The sequence below is a fragment of the Equus asinus genome, chromosome 20, assembly GCF_041296235.1.
Source record: "Equus asinus isolate D_3611 breed Donkey chromosome 20, EquAss-T2T_v2, whole genome shotgun sequence".
Lineage (NCBI taxonomy): Eukaryota > Metazoa > Chordata > Mammalia > Perissodactyla > Equidae > Equus > Equus asinus.
Window position 1 is genome coordinate 70,746,546 of NC_091809.1, and position 21,135 is coordinate 70,767,680.

The window sequence follows — 21,135 nt, forward strand, 5'->3', positions numbered from 1 at the left end:
GCTGGTAATCTGTATCTATTTCCCTAGGTTTCCTTAGCTATATATCCTACTTGTTCGTAGATTACTTTTCTGATAGTGATGTGATCCATTCTCATTTTTAACAGAGATACCATGTGACAATCCTTTGTCAGTGTCTAACCCTTGGGGTAGATATTCTTTTTGGCATCTGTACATTGAAAGAGTCACATACCATATAATGGTGGATAAGGGTGTGGACTCTGAAGCAGACTGCCTTACCAGCTGACTTGTGACCTGGGGCAACCCAACCCTCTGTGCCTCAGTTATACCTGTGTGAAAGAGGGGAGATAATATACCTACCACTCAGGGGTTTTATGAAGATTAAATAAAATAATAGACAAAAATATTTAGAATTGAGCTTGGTGCAGAGTAAATACTCCATTTTAGCTGCAAATGTTATTTATTACTGTTCATTCAAAATTGCATGTACAATTAACTAGATTTGCATGTTTCCACACACCTTTGGAAAATAGATTGTTCATTGATCTTGGAGGATAGCTCTTATATCGGGATACTTTTGTCAACCCACTCTTATTAATATTTAGAGAAGTATAATTTATTCAATATTTCTAAGTTATTGCTAGATGCTGATGTGAGGCACTGCTTTGGTGACCATTTAACATCTTTATGAGCTCCAGTTTTCTGAACTATCAAATGAAAGCATGCTAATTAAAGGTATCTGGGTCTGAGAAATATTTATATAAAAATCCTAGATTAAATACAGTTAGTTTATTTAAGTTATAGAATAGTAAGTACTTGCATCTTCCCATTGCCCATTTAGTGTCGGGTTTGGCAGTAGAATTTTAGGAAGTACTAGTGGGACAGAGAAGGGATACTGGAATTCTATTTGTGCCTAGGGAGCGTTGAGTTCATCCAGGGAAGGGCATGGGAGCAAAAATTGTGGGTATGTAAAAAATGCCCATGTAAGAATGTTGAGGGGCTTGCCCGGTGGCATAGGTTGGGTTTGTGGGCTCCACTTCGGTGGCCTGGGGCTTGCAAGTTCGGATCCTGCGTGCAGACCTACTCACCACTCATCACACCATGCTGTGGTGGCATCCCACATGCAAAATAGAATGAGATTGGCACAGATGTTAGCTCAGGGCCAATCTTCCTCAGAAAACAAAAACAAAAACCAAAAACAAAAAGAATGTTGGGCTGGGAGAAGAGAGCGTTGTGGTAAGAGCCAATCAGTAAATACAAGTGGGCAGGGATTTGCGTATGTCTAGACCTAATTTAGACTAATTTTGGATTATTCATGGTTTTAAATACTCTCATTTATTCTCTTATTTATATTGTCTCTCAAATATACTCTAATTATTCATTATTGAAGATAAGTAAAACTCAAGGAATTTGTAATTTTGTGACACAAAAATTTCTGGAAAGCTGAAAATTTAATCAAACCATTAGTAGTTGTTGCATTCATTCATAATGCAGAAGGTCTATTTATGCTGAGATTTTTTGCCCCCACTTTTATGGTTGTTTTACTGACTCATTGAATATAGACTATTAGTGACAGGTGTGTTTTAAGAACTAAAATATGGGTTAGGAAGCACTTGTTTGCCCCCTATTATGTAGTGTCACAGAGTGATATTTACAGAGCATAATGTAGCTGACCTTCTTTAAGTGAGACTCACTCGATACTGGTTAATATAGGCTGGGGAATGGACTGTGATAATTTAGATTGGGGGTAGGTTCTTTAGTCAGCATAGTGTCCCTGTAATCTTACTCATCTTGTTATCAAGAGACACCTAAGAGATAATGAAACACGGAAAAGAGTGTCCTTTATTTAGGGGAAAATATTCATGAAGAAGAGAACTGACTATTTCTTGAAATGTGTATATGTGTATGTGCATTTTAAGGGAAAGCCATTTTTTAAAAAAAAAAATTGCCTACAATGGTGCTGGGAAACTTTGTTCTAAGTTTAATCATGTCCATTAATTGCATTCTTACATTCATGAACTCAAATTTGATCCATTGCCTAAGCCAGGGACATCCATTCTCATTAGGATGTAATTGAAGACATTGCACCATGAAAATTGTTGGTGCGTGAATAGATGTGACCATTGTGAGAAAGAGAACGATGAGTGAAAAGAAGAAAATGAAGGTATACTTAATACAAAATACATGTTGATCCATAGGTTAGAGGAAAGAAATGGAGATAATGAAGCTTAAGCTTTGTTGTTCATTCTTTAGCTGGTGTCATTGTTATTAACTTTGAAAGACTTAGGTTTATAATGTATTTAGACTAGAAAGTAGCTATAAATATTCTTATCCTTGTAAACAGGTTGGAGATAGAAAATGGTTGAAGACATTTGGCATAATTTTGCTCACAAATAACTTGCAACCATTTTGGCACTTAGGTCAGCAAAACATGATCCAATGACTCTGTAAGGTTTAATCATAATATATGTAAAATATTGTGAACATACAGCAATAAAATGTTGCATATCTCTATTTGGTTCTCATAAAGATCAAGTTCTCTGAAATGCTTAATGTCAGACTATTTAGGGAGGGAAACATCATTTCTGACAAAAGTCAGAGCTTTTCCTCTTTGGTTTGGTTTCCACCAAAAGACAACCTTAAATATTTGGACAATAAAAGCAAAGTCTCAACCCAATGTCATTTCCGATGGGTTGCGTAAAAATGGCTTCAAATGATGATATTGGATAATAAACTGCAAAGCCTCAGACGACCTTTCCAGATTTCATCTCTTCTCCAACTTAGCTTCCTTTGTCTTCCCAAAGAAAGTTTTGAGTTCCTTTTCTTCCAGAGACCCTCCCTCCCTCTTCAGGAATTTTTGTTCAGTCTGCATGTCTATAATATATTTGTCACCTGAGCTAAGTTATTCTCCTTCATAATAAAGAAATAACAACACAACATTTTCCACCTTACAGGACTGTGTTATGCACTTTACATGCATTATTTCATTTAATCTTCAACATTCCTCTATGAATTAGGAAGCACTATTTCCCTCAATTTTACAGATTTTACTGATTAGGGGATTGAGATTTAAAGGGGTAAGTGACTTACCCAAAGACATTTGGCAGAGCTGGGTCTCAAACCTGGGTATGTTTGGCCCCCAAATTATACCTAATTATGCTGTACTGCCTCTCATTCATTCATCTGTCTGTTTTTCCATTCACCCATTCTTCAAATATTTATTGAACAATTATCATGCACCAGAAGCAGTCACAATTACTGACAATGCAAAAGTAATTAGGACGTAGTATATGGTTTTGAGGAACCTGGAGTCCGGTGGGGAAAAGGCAGAACCGGAGTTTAATCGAGAAGTTGATTATAGGGATATGATAGAACCTATAAGTTACGGAGAAACATACTAAATTCAATGGGAGGAGAGAAGAGAAAATGCCTTCCTGTTTAGGTAATTTATATAAAGTTTAATTTTCTCTTTGAGTAAAATCTTGACAAGTGCTATGGAACAAGATGAAGAGATTTTCAGGTGGAACAAAGAGCGTAACAGCATATGGACCCACTGAAATTGGTGGTTCTTTGAGAGATCACCTCCAGGTGATCTGGCTGAAAATCCGTGTGTACGCGTGCACATGTGCATGCATCCGTACACACGTACATGCACATACACTGAAGGGGTGGAGGTGTAAGGAGAAGTGAGGGCAGGGACCACTCCGTGAAGGTCCTGGATTGCCATTTAGAAGAGCTTTGACTTTGTTGTGAAGACATTGAAGAGCCATGACAGAATTTTAAGCAGAGGAGCAAAATAATTAGATTTGCATTTCCATAGGTTTATTACGAAGCCAGAGAGGGACATGAGGCACCACATGGGGCCAGCACACCAGCTAGTTGGCAATTTCACATTCAAAAGGACAATTCCGTAGTAATAGTAATAGGGAAAAGCAGATGGATGTCTGAGGTTCTTAAAAGGCACAATCAACAGAATGTGCTGGCTACTGGACAAGAGGGAGAGGGAGAGGGAAGGCCTGAAAAGGGAGGGGGAGGGGAGGGAAGAGGAAGGAGTTCAAGGAAGGAGTTCCAGCTTTTTCACTTGACTTACGTCCCGGCTTACTGGCACCATGACTGCAGACACATAGCAGGTCTGAGCATTATTTATTTATTTTTCTCTATTTCAAATGGAGGTAATAATAGTACTATAGGAAAAATTCTCTGTTTCTCCTTTACTCTCTCATACAATATTTCAGACACCAGATGTGTGTGGGGTTTTCCCACACCAACCAATTCTGATACCAGCTGGATATCCTGCAATTCAATTCAGTTCTGACACTAACCAGAGTTAGTGCAGACCCCACAGGTTAAGGGCTCAGTCCCATAAGACTGCCCACTCCCACCTCAGATGCTAATTCCAAGTGGCAGGTCCCCAAGTTATCCAGAATGTCTATCCAAATTGGCTACAAGTCATGACCCCCTCCTTGGATTCCATCCTTTGCTAGAATAGCTCACAGAACTCAGGGAAACATGGATTTATTATATGATGAAGTACATGATAAAGCATACAGATGAACAACCAGATGAAAAGATACATAGGGTGAGGTCTGGAAGGATTCGTAGCAGGAGCTTTTTTCCCTGTGGAGTTGGGGTATGCCATCCCCCTGGCATGTAGATGTGTTCAACAAACTGGAAGCTCTCTGAATCCCATACTATTGGGGTTTTTATGGACGCTTCATCACAGATGCATGATCACATATTAACTTCATTTCCAGCTCCTCTCTGCTCTCTAGAGAATAGGGGCTGGAGCTGAAAGTTCCAAGCTTCTATTCATGGCCTGGTGTTCCTGGTGACCATCCCCCATCCAGGAGCCTACCAAGAGTCGCCTCATTAGAACAAAAGACATTCCCATCACCCAAGAAATTCTAAGAGATTTAGGAACCCTGTGTCAGAAGCATCTATCACTCAGGAAATTACAAAGGTTTTAGGAGCTCTGTGTCAGGAACCAGGGGCAGAGATCAATGTACATGTTTCTCATTATTTTACAAATCGCATCCTTCTAATGTTGCTTTGAGGAATGCACAGTGCCTGGCATAAATTCTACCTGGTAAGGCTTTGTGATCCTTAAATAAAATGATGTAAAGTATCTGGCCTTTTGTAAATGTGAATTCTCATCACCGTCCTCGTTCTCAGCTCTGATCTACCTTGTCTCAAAACTATGCCTTACTTCAGGGCGGGGGAAAATTCTACCACATGGTCAGCTTTAATGTCTTTGCTCCAGTCTAGATCCTGCCGGAGGGACACGTTGTTCTGCCCAACAGAGATGGCTCTGGGCCATGGGATCTGTTTGGGGAGCGATTAGTCAGGAAGGAGCTTTTCTATTGTGTTCCTGCTTCTGAATGGTGCACAGCTGTTCTAGTACAGTCTCCACAATTGCCGCTGTTCACAACATTCTTCACAATATACGTAATATTTTAGTATTGCCCCTCATTAAAGGATTACTGTCTCTTATCTTCTCATCTCTAAACTTAGGTTTTCTCTTAGTAGGTGAGATTCTAATACCTGCCTGGCCAGAGATCTAAAAAGTTGATATTCTGAGTAGAGTGTGGAATGCAGTAATGAGGATTCCAAATTCTTTTGATATTTGCAAATGTAGGCAAGTGAGATGTCAGAATTCAGCTGGTTTATCAGTAGGTAGTAGGTCCTAGCCCCTGGGCTGGGATTCACAAGTAAAAACCCTGCCATCAGGATTATAAAAGCAAAGGCAGACCATCATAAAAAGCAAACAATCCTACAAAAACTGAGGTGCTGCTGCAATTGTGAAGACTGGCTCAGATATGTGATAAGTCAAGAAACTCTGTTAGTGCAAGGCTAATGGGCAAGCTGTAAGGATGCCCCAGTGCTGAGAGAATAACTCGTTCTGGACTCAGATAAGAATGGACTGCTTCAAGGATAGGGGCAAGATTAGCCTATAGCTGGGGGTTCACGCGGCTGAAATCTCAAAACAAGCTGAGGAAGTAAACAATTTCTGGAGGTAAATTAAGCAGACATGATTCTCCATCTAACAACTTTGACAACTATTTACTTTCCTTGTTCTGCTCCATCCTGCATTCTCAGCTGTCATACATCTCAAATATCAGTCGTTTTTAGTTTTTTGGTTTTTTGCTTGTTTGTTTGTTTTGACTCAGAGATTGTCTATCAGCTGAGAGAGAAAGTGGCCTGAAAGTCTTCCTTTGTCACAAATCTTAAAAATCCCATCTTAACATCCTTGGATAGAAATGACCTCCCTTTTACATAAGGTGATTTATATCTCCTCAACAATATTCTCAGCTATAGAAAAGTGAGATGTTATGAGAGTTAAACTATGATTTCAGAAACAGTTTATGAACTCTGTAGTTTAAATGAACATTAAAACAGCAGTTAAAAGCCAGTCTTATATTAAATTTATCAATTCATAGTGGTTCTGGTAGCATAATTTTGGTAATATGCCTATTTTCTGGGAATTCCTTGCCAAAGAGGTTTTCTCCTTGCAGACCCTAAATTAATTAATGGCTTCCATTTGTAAGGCCTTGATTGAATGATTCAGAGCTCCAAGAAACAAACATCAATCAAAGTGGTTTTTTAAACAATGTTGCTTTTCTTCGTGCATGAGATTGCATCAGGTAATAATTGCACAATAATACCAGAGCTTTCTTAGCCCTCTGCTGGTGAAGTTTCTTTCTTTAAGTTGTTCCTTTAAGTTGTTCAAACGATGTGGATCACCACCCACCACCTCCCACCGTCTTAGCTCAGATGTTAAGAGCCGACCCTGATCACCATATTTAAAATCACCCTGTGCGCCAGCTCACTCCCTGTCCTCCTACCTGCTCTACTAGAACGTCAGTGTCCCATGGGATATTGTTAGAAATACCCATTGTCAGACTTCACCCCAGCCTTACGGACTCAGATAATCCTGAGGTGGAGCCCCGCACTCTGTGTTTTAATAAGCCCTCCAGGAAATTCTGATGCACGCTAATGTTTGAGGACCAGGAGAGCAAGATAGGAAGATTTTGAAGACTATCTCAGGCTTTTTAACTCCTTCCCACTTCTTGTTGTTTTTACTGATATGATTATCGTCTGAGAATGGAATGGTCGAAAACTGCAATACCATCCTCTCCAGGGAAACAGTGCATCACAGTCGTCTTTTTCCCAGATAAAGAAAGAGTTATTATATGAAGGATGGCCCTGGACCCTTCCAGCCTGCCAAGCAGAATTTTCCAGGAGGTCCTTGTCACAATGCGCCCTTTTCAGATTTGTTTTTGCCTCTATGTATTATTCCTAACCAAAATAATTTATAATTGACTATAATGATTAATATGTGATCATTAAGGAAATGAGTTTGGAGACAAATTTTTTCCCCTTAACAGAAGTTGTGGTCTTGAGAAAATTACTTAACATTTTTGAGTTTTAGTTCCTACTGCAGTGAAAGGGAGATTATACCTTGCTGAAAGTTGTGTGGATCAGGAGTGAAGGTGTATGTGGAACATTTAGTGTAGACCCTGGATTAAATTAAATGTTCAACAAAGAGTGTATATTGTTATTATACCTCATTTTAGGGTTCAGCAGTAAGGGTCTCAGATAGCTTTTTGTTTTTTTTTTTAATTAGAAGAACTTTTTAAGGTAAAAGCTAAACAGATAAAGATAAGAAAGGCAAATAAATTTCCAGAAATGTATATTTACATCAGCATTAAATGGATGTAAATTACAATCCTTTATTATTAATAATAATATCTAACATTTATCAAACGCTTGCTATGTCCAAGTACTATGTTAAAACCTTATCAGGTGTCTTAGCACTCAGCTACATAAAACAGAAATGTAGCTGAAAATGATGGGGGCTTGTTTTTCTCATGTAAGAAAAGGTACCAGGATAAGTGGCATTGGTACTGGTATTGGTTCAGTGTCAGGACATTACATCTGAAGTGGCTGCAACTCCCTTCCTGTTTCCTTCTCATGAGTGCAAGATGACTCCTTCAACTTCAGCTACCATATCCTCGTTCCAGGCAGAAGAAAGAAGAGAAAGAGGAGAAAAGGTACCTGCAAGCTGAGTTGGGCGTCCTTTCATAGAACCTCTCAGAAACCCAACCCCAAATTTCTCACATCTAACTCACCTCAACTGGGTCTTATGGCCATCACCATTTGAAAGAAAGGGTGGGAAATGTAGTTCTTTTTTAAGTGAATACACTGCTATATCACCACTGCCAAATTGGGAATGAAGAAGGGAAAATAGAAAAAGGGTAGGCAACCAGTGGTCTTTGCCTTGCCTGAATTATCTCATTTAGTCCCTACAATAACTGGCGAGATGCGTATTATTTATATCACCTTCTGTTTACAAAGGATGTAATTGAGGTACAAAGTGATATGTAACTTGCTCGAGGTCAAACTGCTACAAGCTGGAGAAGCTATGATTTACACTGGATTAGAGAGCCTACATTTTAATTTACTTTATGACTATATATTGAAAACATAGTTTTATTCATCTTCCTTAATTATTTTAATAACTCTTTTAAGTTGTATTTTTCCTTCTGCTTGGATTTAAAAAGGCTGATTTTTGCTATTGAAATTTCTGTACTGAAAGTAATTGCTGTGAAAGTTTTGCTAATAGCAAATTTTACCGAACTGTGAACATTCTCCCCCATAGTGAATGAGGTCTCAGCTATATTGTTTCTAAATTAAAATTAAAAGCAAATGAACATGCTGCACATATTTTGTTCATTTAGTACTTTTTTCAACACATATTTGTTTGGTGCCTATTACATGCCAGCAACTGGAGATAACAACTGGGCTCAAATTTTTATTTATTTATTTTTTTGTGTGTGAGGAAAATTGGTCCTGAGCTAACATCCTCTGGCAATCCTTCTCTTTTTGCTTGAGGAAGATTGTTGCTGAGCTAACGTCTGTGTCCATCTTCCTCTGTTTTATGTGGGATGCCACCACAGTGTGGCTTGATAAGTGGTGCTAGGTCCACACCCAGGATCCGAACCTGCGAACCCTGGGCTGCTGAAGGGGAGTGCACAAACTTAACCACTACACCACCAGGCCGGCCCCAAAGGGCTAAACTATTCTAGCACAGCATCTTGGTTTTCTTGGGTTTTTGAGTTAACAGTAAATCCCAAGGAAGAAGTTGGTGATGCCCAGAGAGTAGGGCTAGCTGTATTTATAAAAATATGTTTTGTTTTTATAGTGTTTTATTGTTTTTAAAGTACTTTCATGTATAGTGTTTTATTTATTATGTGCATTTCTTCTATGAGTTATACTTACTAATTATGTAATTTTCCTCTTGTTTATTAAGAGCCTCTAATCAATTGATTAGTAAGCATATAAACTGGAATGACAGAAACTTATAGCAATAGATTATTTCTTCTGTCTGAGAAGTTTTGCAGTTGATAAATTGTGTCACAGCTGAAATCTAGCATTTTGGGGTTCTATTATTCCAGACTTACCTAGGGAAAAGAAAAATGATGGCAGGGAAAGGTGAAGCAGGACGTTAAAATCCATATACTCACAAAATATAGTAATATTCCATTTAATTCTCAAAGGCTTTGTAACTTTATAGGTTGAGGTTTTTTTAATGGTATTCCTGAATTTTTACTTTCTTGGTTTATATTTTTAAATACGGTTCTGTGTCATTGGTCTGGTTTTGTTTTCAGAGACTACAGTTATATGTATTTCGGACATTACTTGCCTGTCTTCCATTTCAACCACTTTTTTTCCTGTTGGTATTAGTGATCACTTTTCTGTAATAGGTATTCTCTGTCTCCTAGTAATGCTCAAGGCATGGATCATGTGTAACTATTTGCATTCCTTGCTGTTCATACAATTTGGGGGAATATTCATATTCAGGTAGCAGACCTTATCCTCCAGATCTTGATATCACCAAATCATCACTTTCTATAAAGTCTGGAAGGAGATAATGTTCATAGAATAGAAGAGAAAAATAGAGGGAAAATCCCATTTTATTATTGCAATTAGCGGGGTTCTCTGGAAAGATGCCCTAGAGCAATGCTTCTCAGAATTTAATGTGCAGACAAATCACCTGGAGATCTTAATAAAATACAATTTCTGGTTCATTAAGTCTGAGGTTGGGCCAAAGATTCTGTCTTTCTAGCAAGTTCTTGGAAATTGGTTCTGTTGGTCCAAGAACCATACTTGGAATAGAAATGTACCGCATCATGTTAGTCAAAGCCTAATGAAGGGCTTTTCAAAAATTCCCTTCAAGGTCAAATTTCACCACATCTGTCACCAGAGGAGAGAGAAATGCTCAGCATGCTGAGCAGAAAAGAAGAGAGTAGAATAAAGAAATCTCTCTCCTTGTTGCCTATCTTTGCTTACAAAGGAAAATCTGAAAGCACACCCAGCTGAATTATCAATAATTAGTAGCAATATATCTATAGTAATATTTTTTAGTTAAATTCTGTTTTATCTGAAATCCATGTAACTACAACTATTTTGCTTTTCTTAGAATTTCCCTCCTATATTTTTATCCTTTAACTTTTAACTCTTTTGTATCCTTATGTTTTAGGTGAATCTCTTGAAAAGAGTTATTACTCTATTTTATTTTATTTTCTTATTTTAGTCTGACAGTCTTTTCCTTTGAACTGAAGATTTTAGTTCATTTACATTGAGTTATATCCTACAACATTATTTTGTACTATTTATTTCTCCTACCTTTTCTGTTTCTTCCCTACCCTTTCTCTTTTTTGGCTCTGAACACAAGACACATAATAATGGTAGAAGCCATGGTCTATTTCTTAACTGAATTGAACTCTCTAAATTATTGGAAAAGAAATGTTAAAAACAAAATATAGCACCAAGAAATTTGAGATTTAAAAGTTTGTATAACCTAAAATTATCCAGCAATTAAGATAAAGACCTGCTGTATACCTTGCTTTCAGCAGGAAGACAAGTTGCCAAGTGGACAAAGGAGGAGAGCTAAGAAAAATATAGAATGACTCGTTTGAGAAAAAAAATCTAAAATATTTGAGCCTAAAGGCATATAATAAGTCGACAAAAAAACTAAAAGGATTCATTACCATCTAAATAAACAACAGTTCAAATTAAATACAATTTATAAAATAACACTCTGTTGGAAAGGCTGATTGTAGTACAAAAGTCTAAACTAAAGATCTAAACTCAAAAAATGTTTATTTTAACTGAACATATTCCCTCGAAAAGCTTTTAGAGATAATTTTATTTTAGCAAGGGTTGCAGCTGTGTTTAAATGTCTGTTGGAGAAGGGTGTGAAATTTGGCTAGATGCTACACTTGAAAATTCACTAGGAGTTTGTTAGCTTAACTACCTAGTGTTTGAACCGTCTGAAGAGTTTGGTACCTTTTATAGTATTTGAACTATTTTTTGCATATTAATAAAAGTTTCAAGTCACATATTGGCAGATCAAGCCACATTAGCCAGCACAAAAAACAAAACCAAGAGGCAAAAAAAATTTCTCTTTAATTTTCTATAGGAACTAAGTCCAATAATGGGGATTCATCTTACATCGTGTGTGTGTGTGTATGTGTATGTATGCAAGATGAAAAATAAACATAATATAGCATACTAGATGCTCAGTAATCATCTTATGGGTACAGAAAAATCTAAAAATGTTCCCTAACCAACACACATTAATAATTTTTAATGCTTGTTTGAGATGGTAGGACATGAAGGAAATTGCTTGGGGTCGTAAACCGAAAGAAATTTCCTATCTAGATGAGTAAGCGAAGTGAGTATTTGAGCTCGCATTTGCTCTTAACAACATATCTATTTATCCCCTAAAGGTTAGAGATGGTTTTAATGGGCCATATGTGTAGTGGACAAGAGATAAGGCCTGGCATCTGAGGAAGGTTGGAGAGCAGATCAGAGACCCCAGCAAATGGCTTAGACTCCTCAAGTGCAACAACCTCAGTACATAAAGTAGAGGTTGAATAATCTGCTCTGCAAAAGGAAGTAGTGGAAAGAATTGATTTGTTTTGCCCGTAGCTCTGAGAGGCATTAAAAAAGAAAATCTCCCTTGACTTTTAGTAACCACAAGCTCCATCTCGTTTTGATCAGAACAGTGAATTCATAATATGCATACAGCCCTGTAAACCCAGAGACAAAAATTTAGTTTAAAGTGGTTTGAGGTTCACGGCATCTTCCTGTTGCCTAGAAGAGGAAAATGAAAATCTTCTTTTGGAGGATACATTTTAATCCTCAAAGGATTCCTAGACATAAGGCACTAAGGAATATGAGCTCATTTTTTTTAAAAAAATGAGGAAACAAAACATCATGAGCATGTGTTAGTAGAAACCATATATTCAAAAAGTATAACATAAATGTTTAATATGTCTAAAGAAATAAAAAGAGCATTAAAATAGTGATTAAGAGACAAGGGACAATCAAATTTCTCAAGGCACTTTGCAAAAGGGCTAATAGAGCTTCTAGAAATGAAAGATACGATATCATAAATTTAGCAGATTAACACAGCCTTAGAGAGAATAAATGAATTGTCACATAGAACTGAAATAATTATCCAAAATGCAGCATAGGGAGATAAAGATATGGAAAATATGAAAGAAAAGTTGACATATGTGGATGGAGTGAGAGGTTCCTACATTCCTTTATCTTAGATTTCAAAAAGGAAAGGAAAAAGAGAGAGAGAGCGAAGCCGCTGTAATACTTCAAGAAATAATAGTTCAACTTCAGCGATACCAATAGATCCCAGCAACATGATGGAAATAAATTCACCCTGAGAAACGTTATAATTTACTTATAGAAAACTAAAAGCAGAGACCAACACTTAATATACAAGTAGTCAAGAAAAGAGAGCACAGGGGAAGAAACAGAAAAAGTGGGACAAATAAACAGTGTAAGATGATATTGTGGTAAGTAATTCAACATAATTGAACTAAATTCTCCAGTTCAAAGGAAAAGGCTGTCAGACTGGAATAAAAAAATAAAATAGCATAGTAAGCTGTTTTCAAGAGATTCACTCAAAACCTAAAGCTATGGAAAGGCTGAAAGTTAAAGAAGGTGAAGAATGGAGCAGAGAAATTCTAACCAAAGGAAAATGGTTTCAGATAAAATAGACTTTAAGGTGAAAATATTTCAAGTCATAAAGAGAGCTAATAATCGCTGATAAAATGTTTAGTTGATTATTTCTCTGATTGAAAGAATTACAACAAACTCCTGTTTGGGAAGACAGTTTTGGTTTGTTTGGTTTACATGCAGAAATGGAGTTCATTCTGATGCTAGACATAAGCCACTTATTAGATGAGCAAATATTTAAACTTCCAGAGCCTCAGCTTTCTAATCAATAAAATGGAATAATGCCATCCAACTCTCATTTAATAATTATAAATAATTCATCTAGGGGCCGGCGCCATGGCCAAGTGGTTAAGTTCGCACCCTCTGCTTCAGTGGCCTGGGGTTCACCAGTTTGGATCCTGGGCGTGGACCTACAGAGTGCTCATCAAGCCTTGCTGTGGTGGCATCCCACATAGAAGAACTAGAATGACCTACAACTCGGATACACAACTATATACTGGGGCGTGGGGAGAAAAAAGAAAGAGGAAGATTGACAACAGATGTTAGCTCAGGGCCAATCTCCCTCCAAAAAGCATACCTTAAAAGACTAAATACGTGAATAAATAAATAAATAATAATTCCTCTAAAGCACATAGCCCTCTATGAATCCCACAGCTATACTGTTGTCAGGATAGGCAAGGAAAAGGCAAGAAAAATAATCTTTGGGCTGTCTAGTTTCATTCAAAGATAGTTATTTCCTAGAGAAACCTCACTGCCCCAAAATGTTGTTACAGTCTGGAACTTCATTAAAAGTAACATCTCTTTTGACATCAGCACAGAGAAAATATGTGGAGAAATGCCCATTTTTGCCATATTTTGCTGACACAGGATAGGTCTGAGATCAAATCAGAACCTTTTATAAATGTGTTTTGTAATCTTTAAAACACCATAAAATTGTTCAGTGTTGTTATCTATCAAATGGCTATTAAGAAAAACATTTATTTATTCTTACCTTTATATACTGTCCTCTCACAGCCTGTTCTCTCATTGGAGACAGCTGCTAATCACAAGATCTGTTATGTCTTAGACTAGCACATCACATCCTTTCTTTATTCTTTAAAAGTATATTTGTCGAGTAAAGTCTATTCTTTTATAATATGACATTTTAATTACTAAGAAACTTGCATATGTCAAAATGTGTAATTAAACAGTAGTTTTATATCACAGAGAAATTGAGGGTGGAGAATTTCAGAATTGTAACAACAAAGCTACCCCCACTCCCTTACCCTTGCTGGAATCTCCATAATGAAAGTTGGAAGTTCATGGCTAGAAAATCTAAACACCACTGAACAGTTGCAACATTTGACCCCGTCTGGCTTTTGCTGAGAATAGGGGTCCGTTTTCCTATCACTGCAAATACTCATTAGCAAAGAGTCTGTATCCATTCTTTTCGCTTTTACCACCTGCATGATGGAGCACACAGCTGCTCGATCAAAGCAGGTGTGTAGCAGTGGTGCTCTTTCTTTCCTGCTTGCGTGCAAGCAGGGTTAGTTCCACATAATTGTCACATGTAAGCAATTGCTATCACGAAAACACATCTTATTTCTGGGCAGAAAGATATATTTAGATCTGTGACTGAGATCTAACAGGTTTTTATCAAGGACTGGACCCTGTCTATCTCTCCTCGCCTTTTACTCTGCCTCACACCCGCTCCCCAACGCCACCTCAATGTTCCATCTAGGAGGTGTGGAACTTCAGACTGCTCATGGCTCCTCTTGTGGTCTCAGGTTCCTCATTTGTTCGAAGGGGGTAATGATGCTGTGCCTGCCTCTTAAGTGTTAAGATTATGACATGATATGTGAAAGGCACGAAACGTTGTGAGTGTGTGATGTGGATACATAGCACACTTAAGTTACTTCTCAAATTGTGCCTCTTCTTATACTTATTTGCGTCTTCCTAGCCACTTCCTTCTTTATAACCACTTTGAGGACAGACATTACAGTCACTCGTCTTCCTGTTTTTTGCTTTTTCTCTTTGTTTTGCTACAGCAGGTATCAGTGGGCCTTACTCATACTAAACTTTCCATTATTATATGTTGAATGAAATAAAAGCACGTTAAGTCTCTCCCCCATTTATTTGACCTTTAAAATATTTTTACAATCTCTATTGTAGCTAAAGTTATCCTTTGAGAAAACCCACAAGGGAAATAGTCTGTTAAAGAGAAATATTTTTTTTTCTTGACTCTAGGTCTCCATTTCCTAAATTGTTTTCTATTCTTTGAAATCTTAGTAGATATTTTGTGGAGAAAAAGAATTTCTGGTGAAATATGTTTACATTTTGTGTGTCCCCTGCTTGGAGATTATGAAGGTACTTTGGCATGTTAAAGGCCCGGTGTGTTGTTTTTGAGCCCCTAATATTTTGAGATTTCTGTTAATAATCCAATATATTGTATCATTAACTTTCAAATATCTTCTACTAGTAGCTTTATTTTAAGGTTATTGTTTTGCTGTTCAGTGGAAATATCTTTTTAAAGCACTGTGCTTGAGAAACTAAACCCCTTTAGGCAAGCACAAACAATCCTATCTTAAATTCTACTCTGTAAATAAATGTTAAAATTATCCGCCAATTTCAACACTGATGTTTTTTAAGAAGATCTTATCTTCATAAAGATCAATGCATTGTGGTAATTCTTTCATGCTGCAATCCATTTAATGTGGTTTTCATAGGAAGATGTGAAAACTCTTGTTAGGGTAAATATGGTGTCATTTTTATCTTCGAGTCCAAAATAGTATCAAAGAAATAGTTGGCAAGTGGCACATGGTTGTTGAATGAATAAGTTATACAATGTGAATGAAATGGATGTAATAAGAATGAAGCATATGGTGAGTCTATGACCTATCAGTATTTTCTGGATTTCTGCTGTGTTTTGAAAACTACCTTAAGCATTTAAACTTTGGTTATTTTTCCTTGAGGGGCAATAAGTAGCTTTTGTATTAGATGTAGTATTTTTTTTTAAAGAAGCCTTCTTTCAAGTTGACCTTTGGGATTTAAGTCTGTAACGTGCGTGCAGTAGTCGTGATGTCGAATTTCTGCTGCAGTAACTAGTTAACATTGAAATATTCCTGAAAATGTGATGAAACACAAACCAGATTTATTTCTTTCTCATACAGTGTCTTCTGGGGCTCCAGTGGCTCTCCAGGACAACTTCTTGCAAGTGATATGTCCGGGATCCAGTTGGCTTTAGTTTTCTGGTTTAACTGATAGCTTTTAGTTCCTATGGAAGTGAAAGAGATTTTCCCTGCCTCATTCCAGAAGTAACAAGTATTGCTTCCACTCACATCCCAGTAGTCAGAGTTAGGCATATCATTCAATACAACCACCAAAAGCCCAGGGTGGATAGCCTACTGAATACCCAGGAGGAAAGGAAACCAGATGTTGGCAATGACTAGTAGTGTATCACACAGACCACATGCCATAGAGTGCAACAGTCAAAAGACTGCTCATTCATTAATTCATTTAGCAAACATTTACCAAATACTTAACTGGTAAGCCCACAGATGCTTAATCTTAAGTGATCTACGGTTGCAATAGCTTTTAACAATAAAGACACATATCTCATAAGCCTGGCTATACAAATATGTTTCTTTGGACAGTTACTATTTTTGACAAAAGTTATTTTTTGTAACAGAAAAAAAGCTTTAAAATGGCAGTATCTTACATATGTAAGTGTTTATTTTTCTTTAACATAAAGATATCTGGGTCAGGGCAGTCCATAGAGGATTTGGTAATTTTACAGTCATCAAAGATAAGTATTTAGACCATCAAGTCAACATTTCAGGTGTTGGAAAGGAGGAAAGAAAGGAGGAGGGATAAAGAGTTGCAACGTTCAACAGAGACAGCTTCCTTCAAGGAGCCTTCCAGTTTTTCCAGTTATACTTCCATTTACACCACATTGGCCAGAACATAGTCACACAGCCAAACTAGATGCAAGGGAGTCTGGGAAATGTAGTATTTTGGCTGGGCACTTTGCTTCTCTGAATAAAATTAATGTTTTGTTACTAAGAAAGAACGACAGGACAAATATTGAGTGAACAATTAGCAAGTTTTGTTGTAGTTAAGAGGATTTCACACACACACTCACACACACGCACATTTGAATATATAATCACAAGTAGAGTAATTAGAGATTCCTCTGAGATTCTTCTCTAGCTGTTTCTACACTAATAGAACTAACTAGGGCAAGAGGAGGAACTGTGTTAGTTTCTTTTCTTTCCTCCTACTTCTTTTTTGTGCACATAGTAAATGTTTCAGAAAATATTTCTGCTAATGACTTTGCCATTGAAGAGAACGTTATTATTGCATTCAGACTCAGTAAAACAATTGGTATTTTAATTTGGTCAAATATAGTAATATGTTCAGAGCTTTAACTTGTCCTTAGCTATCTGTCATGGTCTTATATACATTTATTTATATTTTTAATTAATGTTTCCTTCAAAAACAGCATACTTAGAAACAGATGTGCTTGCTTTCATATTGACAGTTCATAGACAACATTTCTTGTCCCTGTAGGCTTATCACTATGAGAAACAATGAAATAAGGCCTGAGCCATCACAAAGCCTACAAATGGGATTCAGCATGTTTGCTATTTATTGTAGGAAATTCATTTAACTTATTTTCCTGTTTCCCACCTTTGTCTGCTTTCTCCACAGGCTGTACATTGATGGTCCCTTTGGAAGTCCATTTGAGGAATCCCTGAACTATGAGGTTAGCCTCTGCGTGGCCGGAGGCATTGGAGTAACTCCATTTGCGTCAATACTCAACACCCTGCTGTATGTCATTTTGATCCATTTTATTAGTCAAGATAGAAAACTGCCGGTATTTCAGACGTCTCTCTTTCAGGATGAAGGAACTCCTTACAGAGTTCTTCTGCTTGTGGCTCAAGGAACTCGATTTACTGATTGATGAGGGGAAAAATTCAGTGGTTCTCAGTATGTGGTTCTCAATATGTGGTCTATGGCTTTCAGCGTGCTCTCTTGTAATATATGTCAGTATGACAATTAAGCACTTCTCTGCTGTCCTTTTCCTCTTTTAAAGTCATCCCACCAGCCTCTGTGTCTCTGCTTCCACATCACTGGTAACTGACACTACTCATTCATTCAGTCAACAAATATTTTTGAGCACCTATCTGCCAATTGATCTTATAGATTCTGGTAATACAGCAATGAGTGAAACAGAGTCCCTTATCCTTAAAAAGCTTACGTTCAAATGGTGCAGGTGAAAAATAAATCTGTGAGAAATTCATAAATGACATTATTTTAGAAAATATTAGAACTCTGATGAAAGAAGAGATTAATGGGACATAGAAATAAAGGGTCAGGGTTACTGTAGAAGTGTGGTCAGGGTAAGCTTTTCTGAGGAGATGACAAATGAGCACATCATTCCTTGGTCTTTTACCCAGCAAATTTGTTACACACTGAAGAACAGAAAAAGTTCCAAGGTAAGATTGCTTAACCAGGAAATACTATTTCCATTATTTTAATCCTAAGATGGTAAGGAAAAATTAATTGATCAGTATTAATTGTCCTGAAAATACAAACAAAATGACAGTAGGAAATTATTCTCAAATCTATTCCATTCACTTTTCAAGAAGACAGAATTTGCATTAAAAGTCTGTTTTATGGAGTACTAAAAAAGAAATAACTTGAAGTGATGTGTTTCAATGATATTTTATTTCAATTTTAAATACTTTATGTAAATTTGGGATTTGGGCGAGGTTCAGAGAAAAATAACCATATTCCAAGCCAGAAATGATTTGGTTTTGAAAACATATTGTGAGTTATTTGGATACCTAAAGTTAAGAAAGCAGAAGAGTGTTTTCTTAACCTCAAGGCTACCTCATAATTATAAATAGGAATCCAGACTTGGAATTATGAGTTGCTGGAATGCATTACATAGTAGGTGGTTGTGAAATCTCTTTCTTTAATGATTATTAAGAAGAGGATAAACAACCAACTTTCTGGAATGGTTTTGGCTCAGTTTGCCTGGAAGCCAGAGCAAGACTGATGACCACTGGAGCCCAGATGAGTGAAAGAATTTACTGAAAATAGAGGACTTGTTTTCGGAGATGCAGAACCGGTATTATTCTGATCCATGATTTTAGTTTATTGCCTTCAGCTAGAAATGGGCGATGTGCATATAATATTCACAAGCATAAACACTTAAATTCATGGAGTATATCATGCCTTTGAGTCAATAGATTGCAATTTAAATTCATTTGGGAGTTATAGGAAGTGCTATGTCAGATGCTAGAATGTAAATGACTGGTTTTTCTATTGGTTGCTTACTGATGAGAAGCAAACTTTCAAGGATACAGGGATTCTTAAAATTTTTTTTGCCATTCTAATCACTGTCATATAATTTTAATTTTAAAGGGATGACTGGAGACCATACAAGCTTAGAAGACTGTATTTTATTTGGGTGTGCAGAGACATCCAGTCCTTCCGCTGGTTTGCAGACTTACTCTGTATGTTGTATAACAAGGTAAAATTAGGTTTGTTTTTACTTTTGCAGTTTTTTTTAATTTAAAAAAGTAGCTGTTTTCTTTCAAATTACAAAAGTAATAAACGCTTGCTATAGAATAAACCAGAAAATATGCAGTTAAGAAGTAAGGAGGAGGGGCCGGCCCTGTGGCTGAGTGGTTAAGTTCGTGCGCTCTGCTTTGGGGGCCCAGGGTTTCACCAGTTTGGATCCTGGGCACAGACATGGCACTGCTCGTCAGGCCACAGTGAGATGGCATCCCACATGCCACAACTAGAAGGACCCACAACTAAAAATGCACAACTATGTACCGGGGAGCTTTGGGAGAAAAAGGAAAAATAAAATCTTAAAAAAAAAAAAGTAAGGAGGGAAAAACAATCCCTTAAACTTAAAAAAACAGAGCTAACATCTGTTCATAATTTGGTACACATCTTTTCAGATATTGATATCTGTGAGTATGCATATATATCTATGAAACATTTTAACACAGAAATGTATGCATATGGCTGGCGATGTATGCAAATGTATGCTATAGGGTGGTGATGGAGGACAGATGGAGGAAAATATCTGTGGACAATTGCTACTACACATTCCATCCTTTGTTTTAGTAGCGCTAATCTCCACTTTGTTTTTTTTTGCTGAGGAAGAGTGGCCCTGAGTTAACATCTGTTGCCAATCTTCCTCTTTTTGCTGAGGAAGATTTTCCCTGAGCTAACATCTATTGCCAAGCTAATGTCTGTTGCCGATCTTCCTCTTTTTTGTATGTGAGCCACCTGCCGCCACAGCATGGCCACTGACGAGTGGTGTAGGTCCACAACCTGGAGCCGAAGCTGGGCCGCCAAACTGGAGCATGCTGAACTTAACCACTAGGCCACCAAGGCTGGCCCTGTCTCTACCTTTAATATTCCAAATGGACCGTCACCAGACTTCTGGCACAGTACGCAGAATTTCAAAAATCCTGAATTCTAAATTTTCTTTCCTTTTTTTTCTTTTTTGGTGAGGAGGATTCACCCTGAGCTAACATTTGTGCCAATCTTCCTCTAATTTGTACGTGGGATGCCTTCACAACATGGCTGACAGGTGGAGTAGGTCCACACCTGGGATCTGAACCTGAGACCCCAGGCTGCTAAAGTGGAGCACACAGAACTTTAACCACTTGGCCATGGGGCCAGTCCCCAAGTTTTCTTTCTTACAGAGATGAAAGCAGGCATTTTTATCTATTCTGCAATTAACCTTTTATTTATGTATTAATATGTCTATCTTTATTTTTTCAAGTTGTATAAGTAATACACATATGCATCCTTGCTGCAAATTTTTCAAAAATTCAGATAAAGCAAAGTTTCCGCCCAATCTATATAACTAGATGTAACTCATGAGTGTTCAATAAATTCAATCACACTATTTGTATCATTCTGCAAATTGCTTATTTTTTTAACTTATTACTATGTAACTAGACACAAAAGGACAAATATTGTGTGATTCTGCTTATATGCAATACCTAGCAAGTCTAACTCCTAGAAACAGAAAGTAGGACGGTGGTTGCCAGGGCTGGTGGGGAGAGCGAATGAGGAGTTAATGTTTAGTGGATACAGAGTTTCAGTTTAGGAAGATGAAACAGT

At 37.2% G+C, this 21,135-nt stretch overlaps 1 protein-coding gene across 9 annotated transcripts in view; it reads left to right on the forward strand.

The window, feature by feature from the left end:
- The window catches only part of NOX4 (NADPH oxidase 4), a 151,982-nt gene that overhangs the window by 106,372 nt on the left and 24,475 nt on the right, over positions 1–21,135 (forward strand). For all 9 annotated transcript variants that reach the window (XM_070490467.1, XM_070490472.1, XM_070490469.1 and 6 more), the window contains 2 exons: positions 17,689–17,808; positions 19,411–19,519. In XM_070490467.1, the coding sequence (XP_070346568.1) occupies positions 17,689–17,808; positions 19,411–19,519 (229 nt within the window). The remainder of the gene's footprint in view (positions 1–17,688; positions 17,809–19,410; positions 19,520–21,135) is intronic.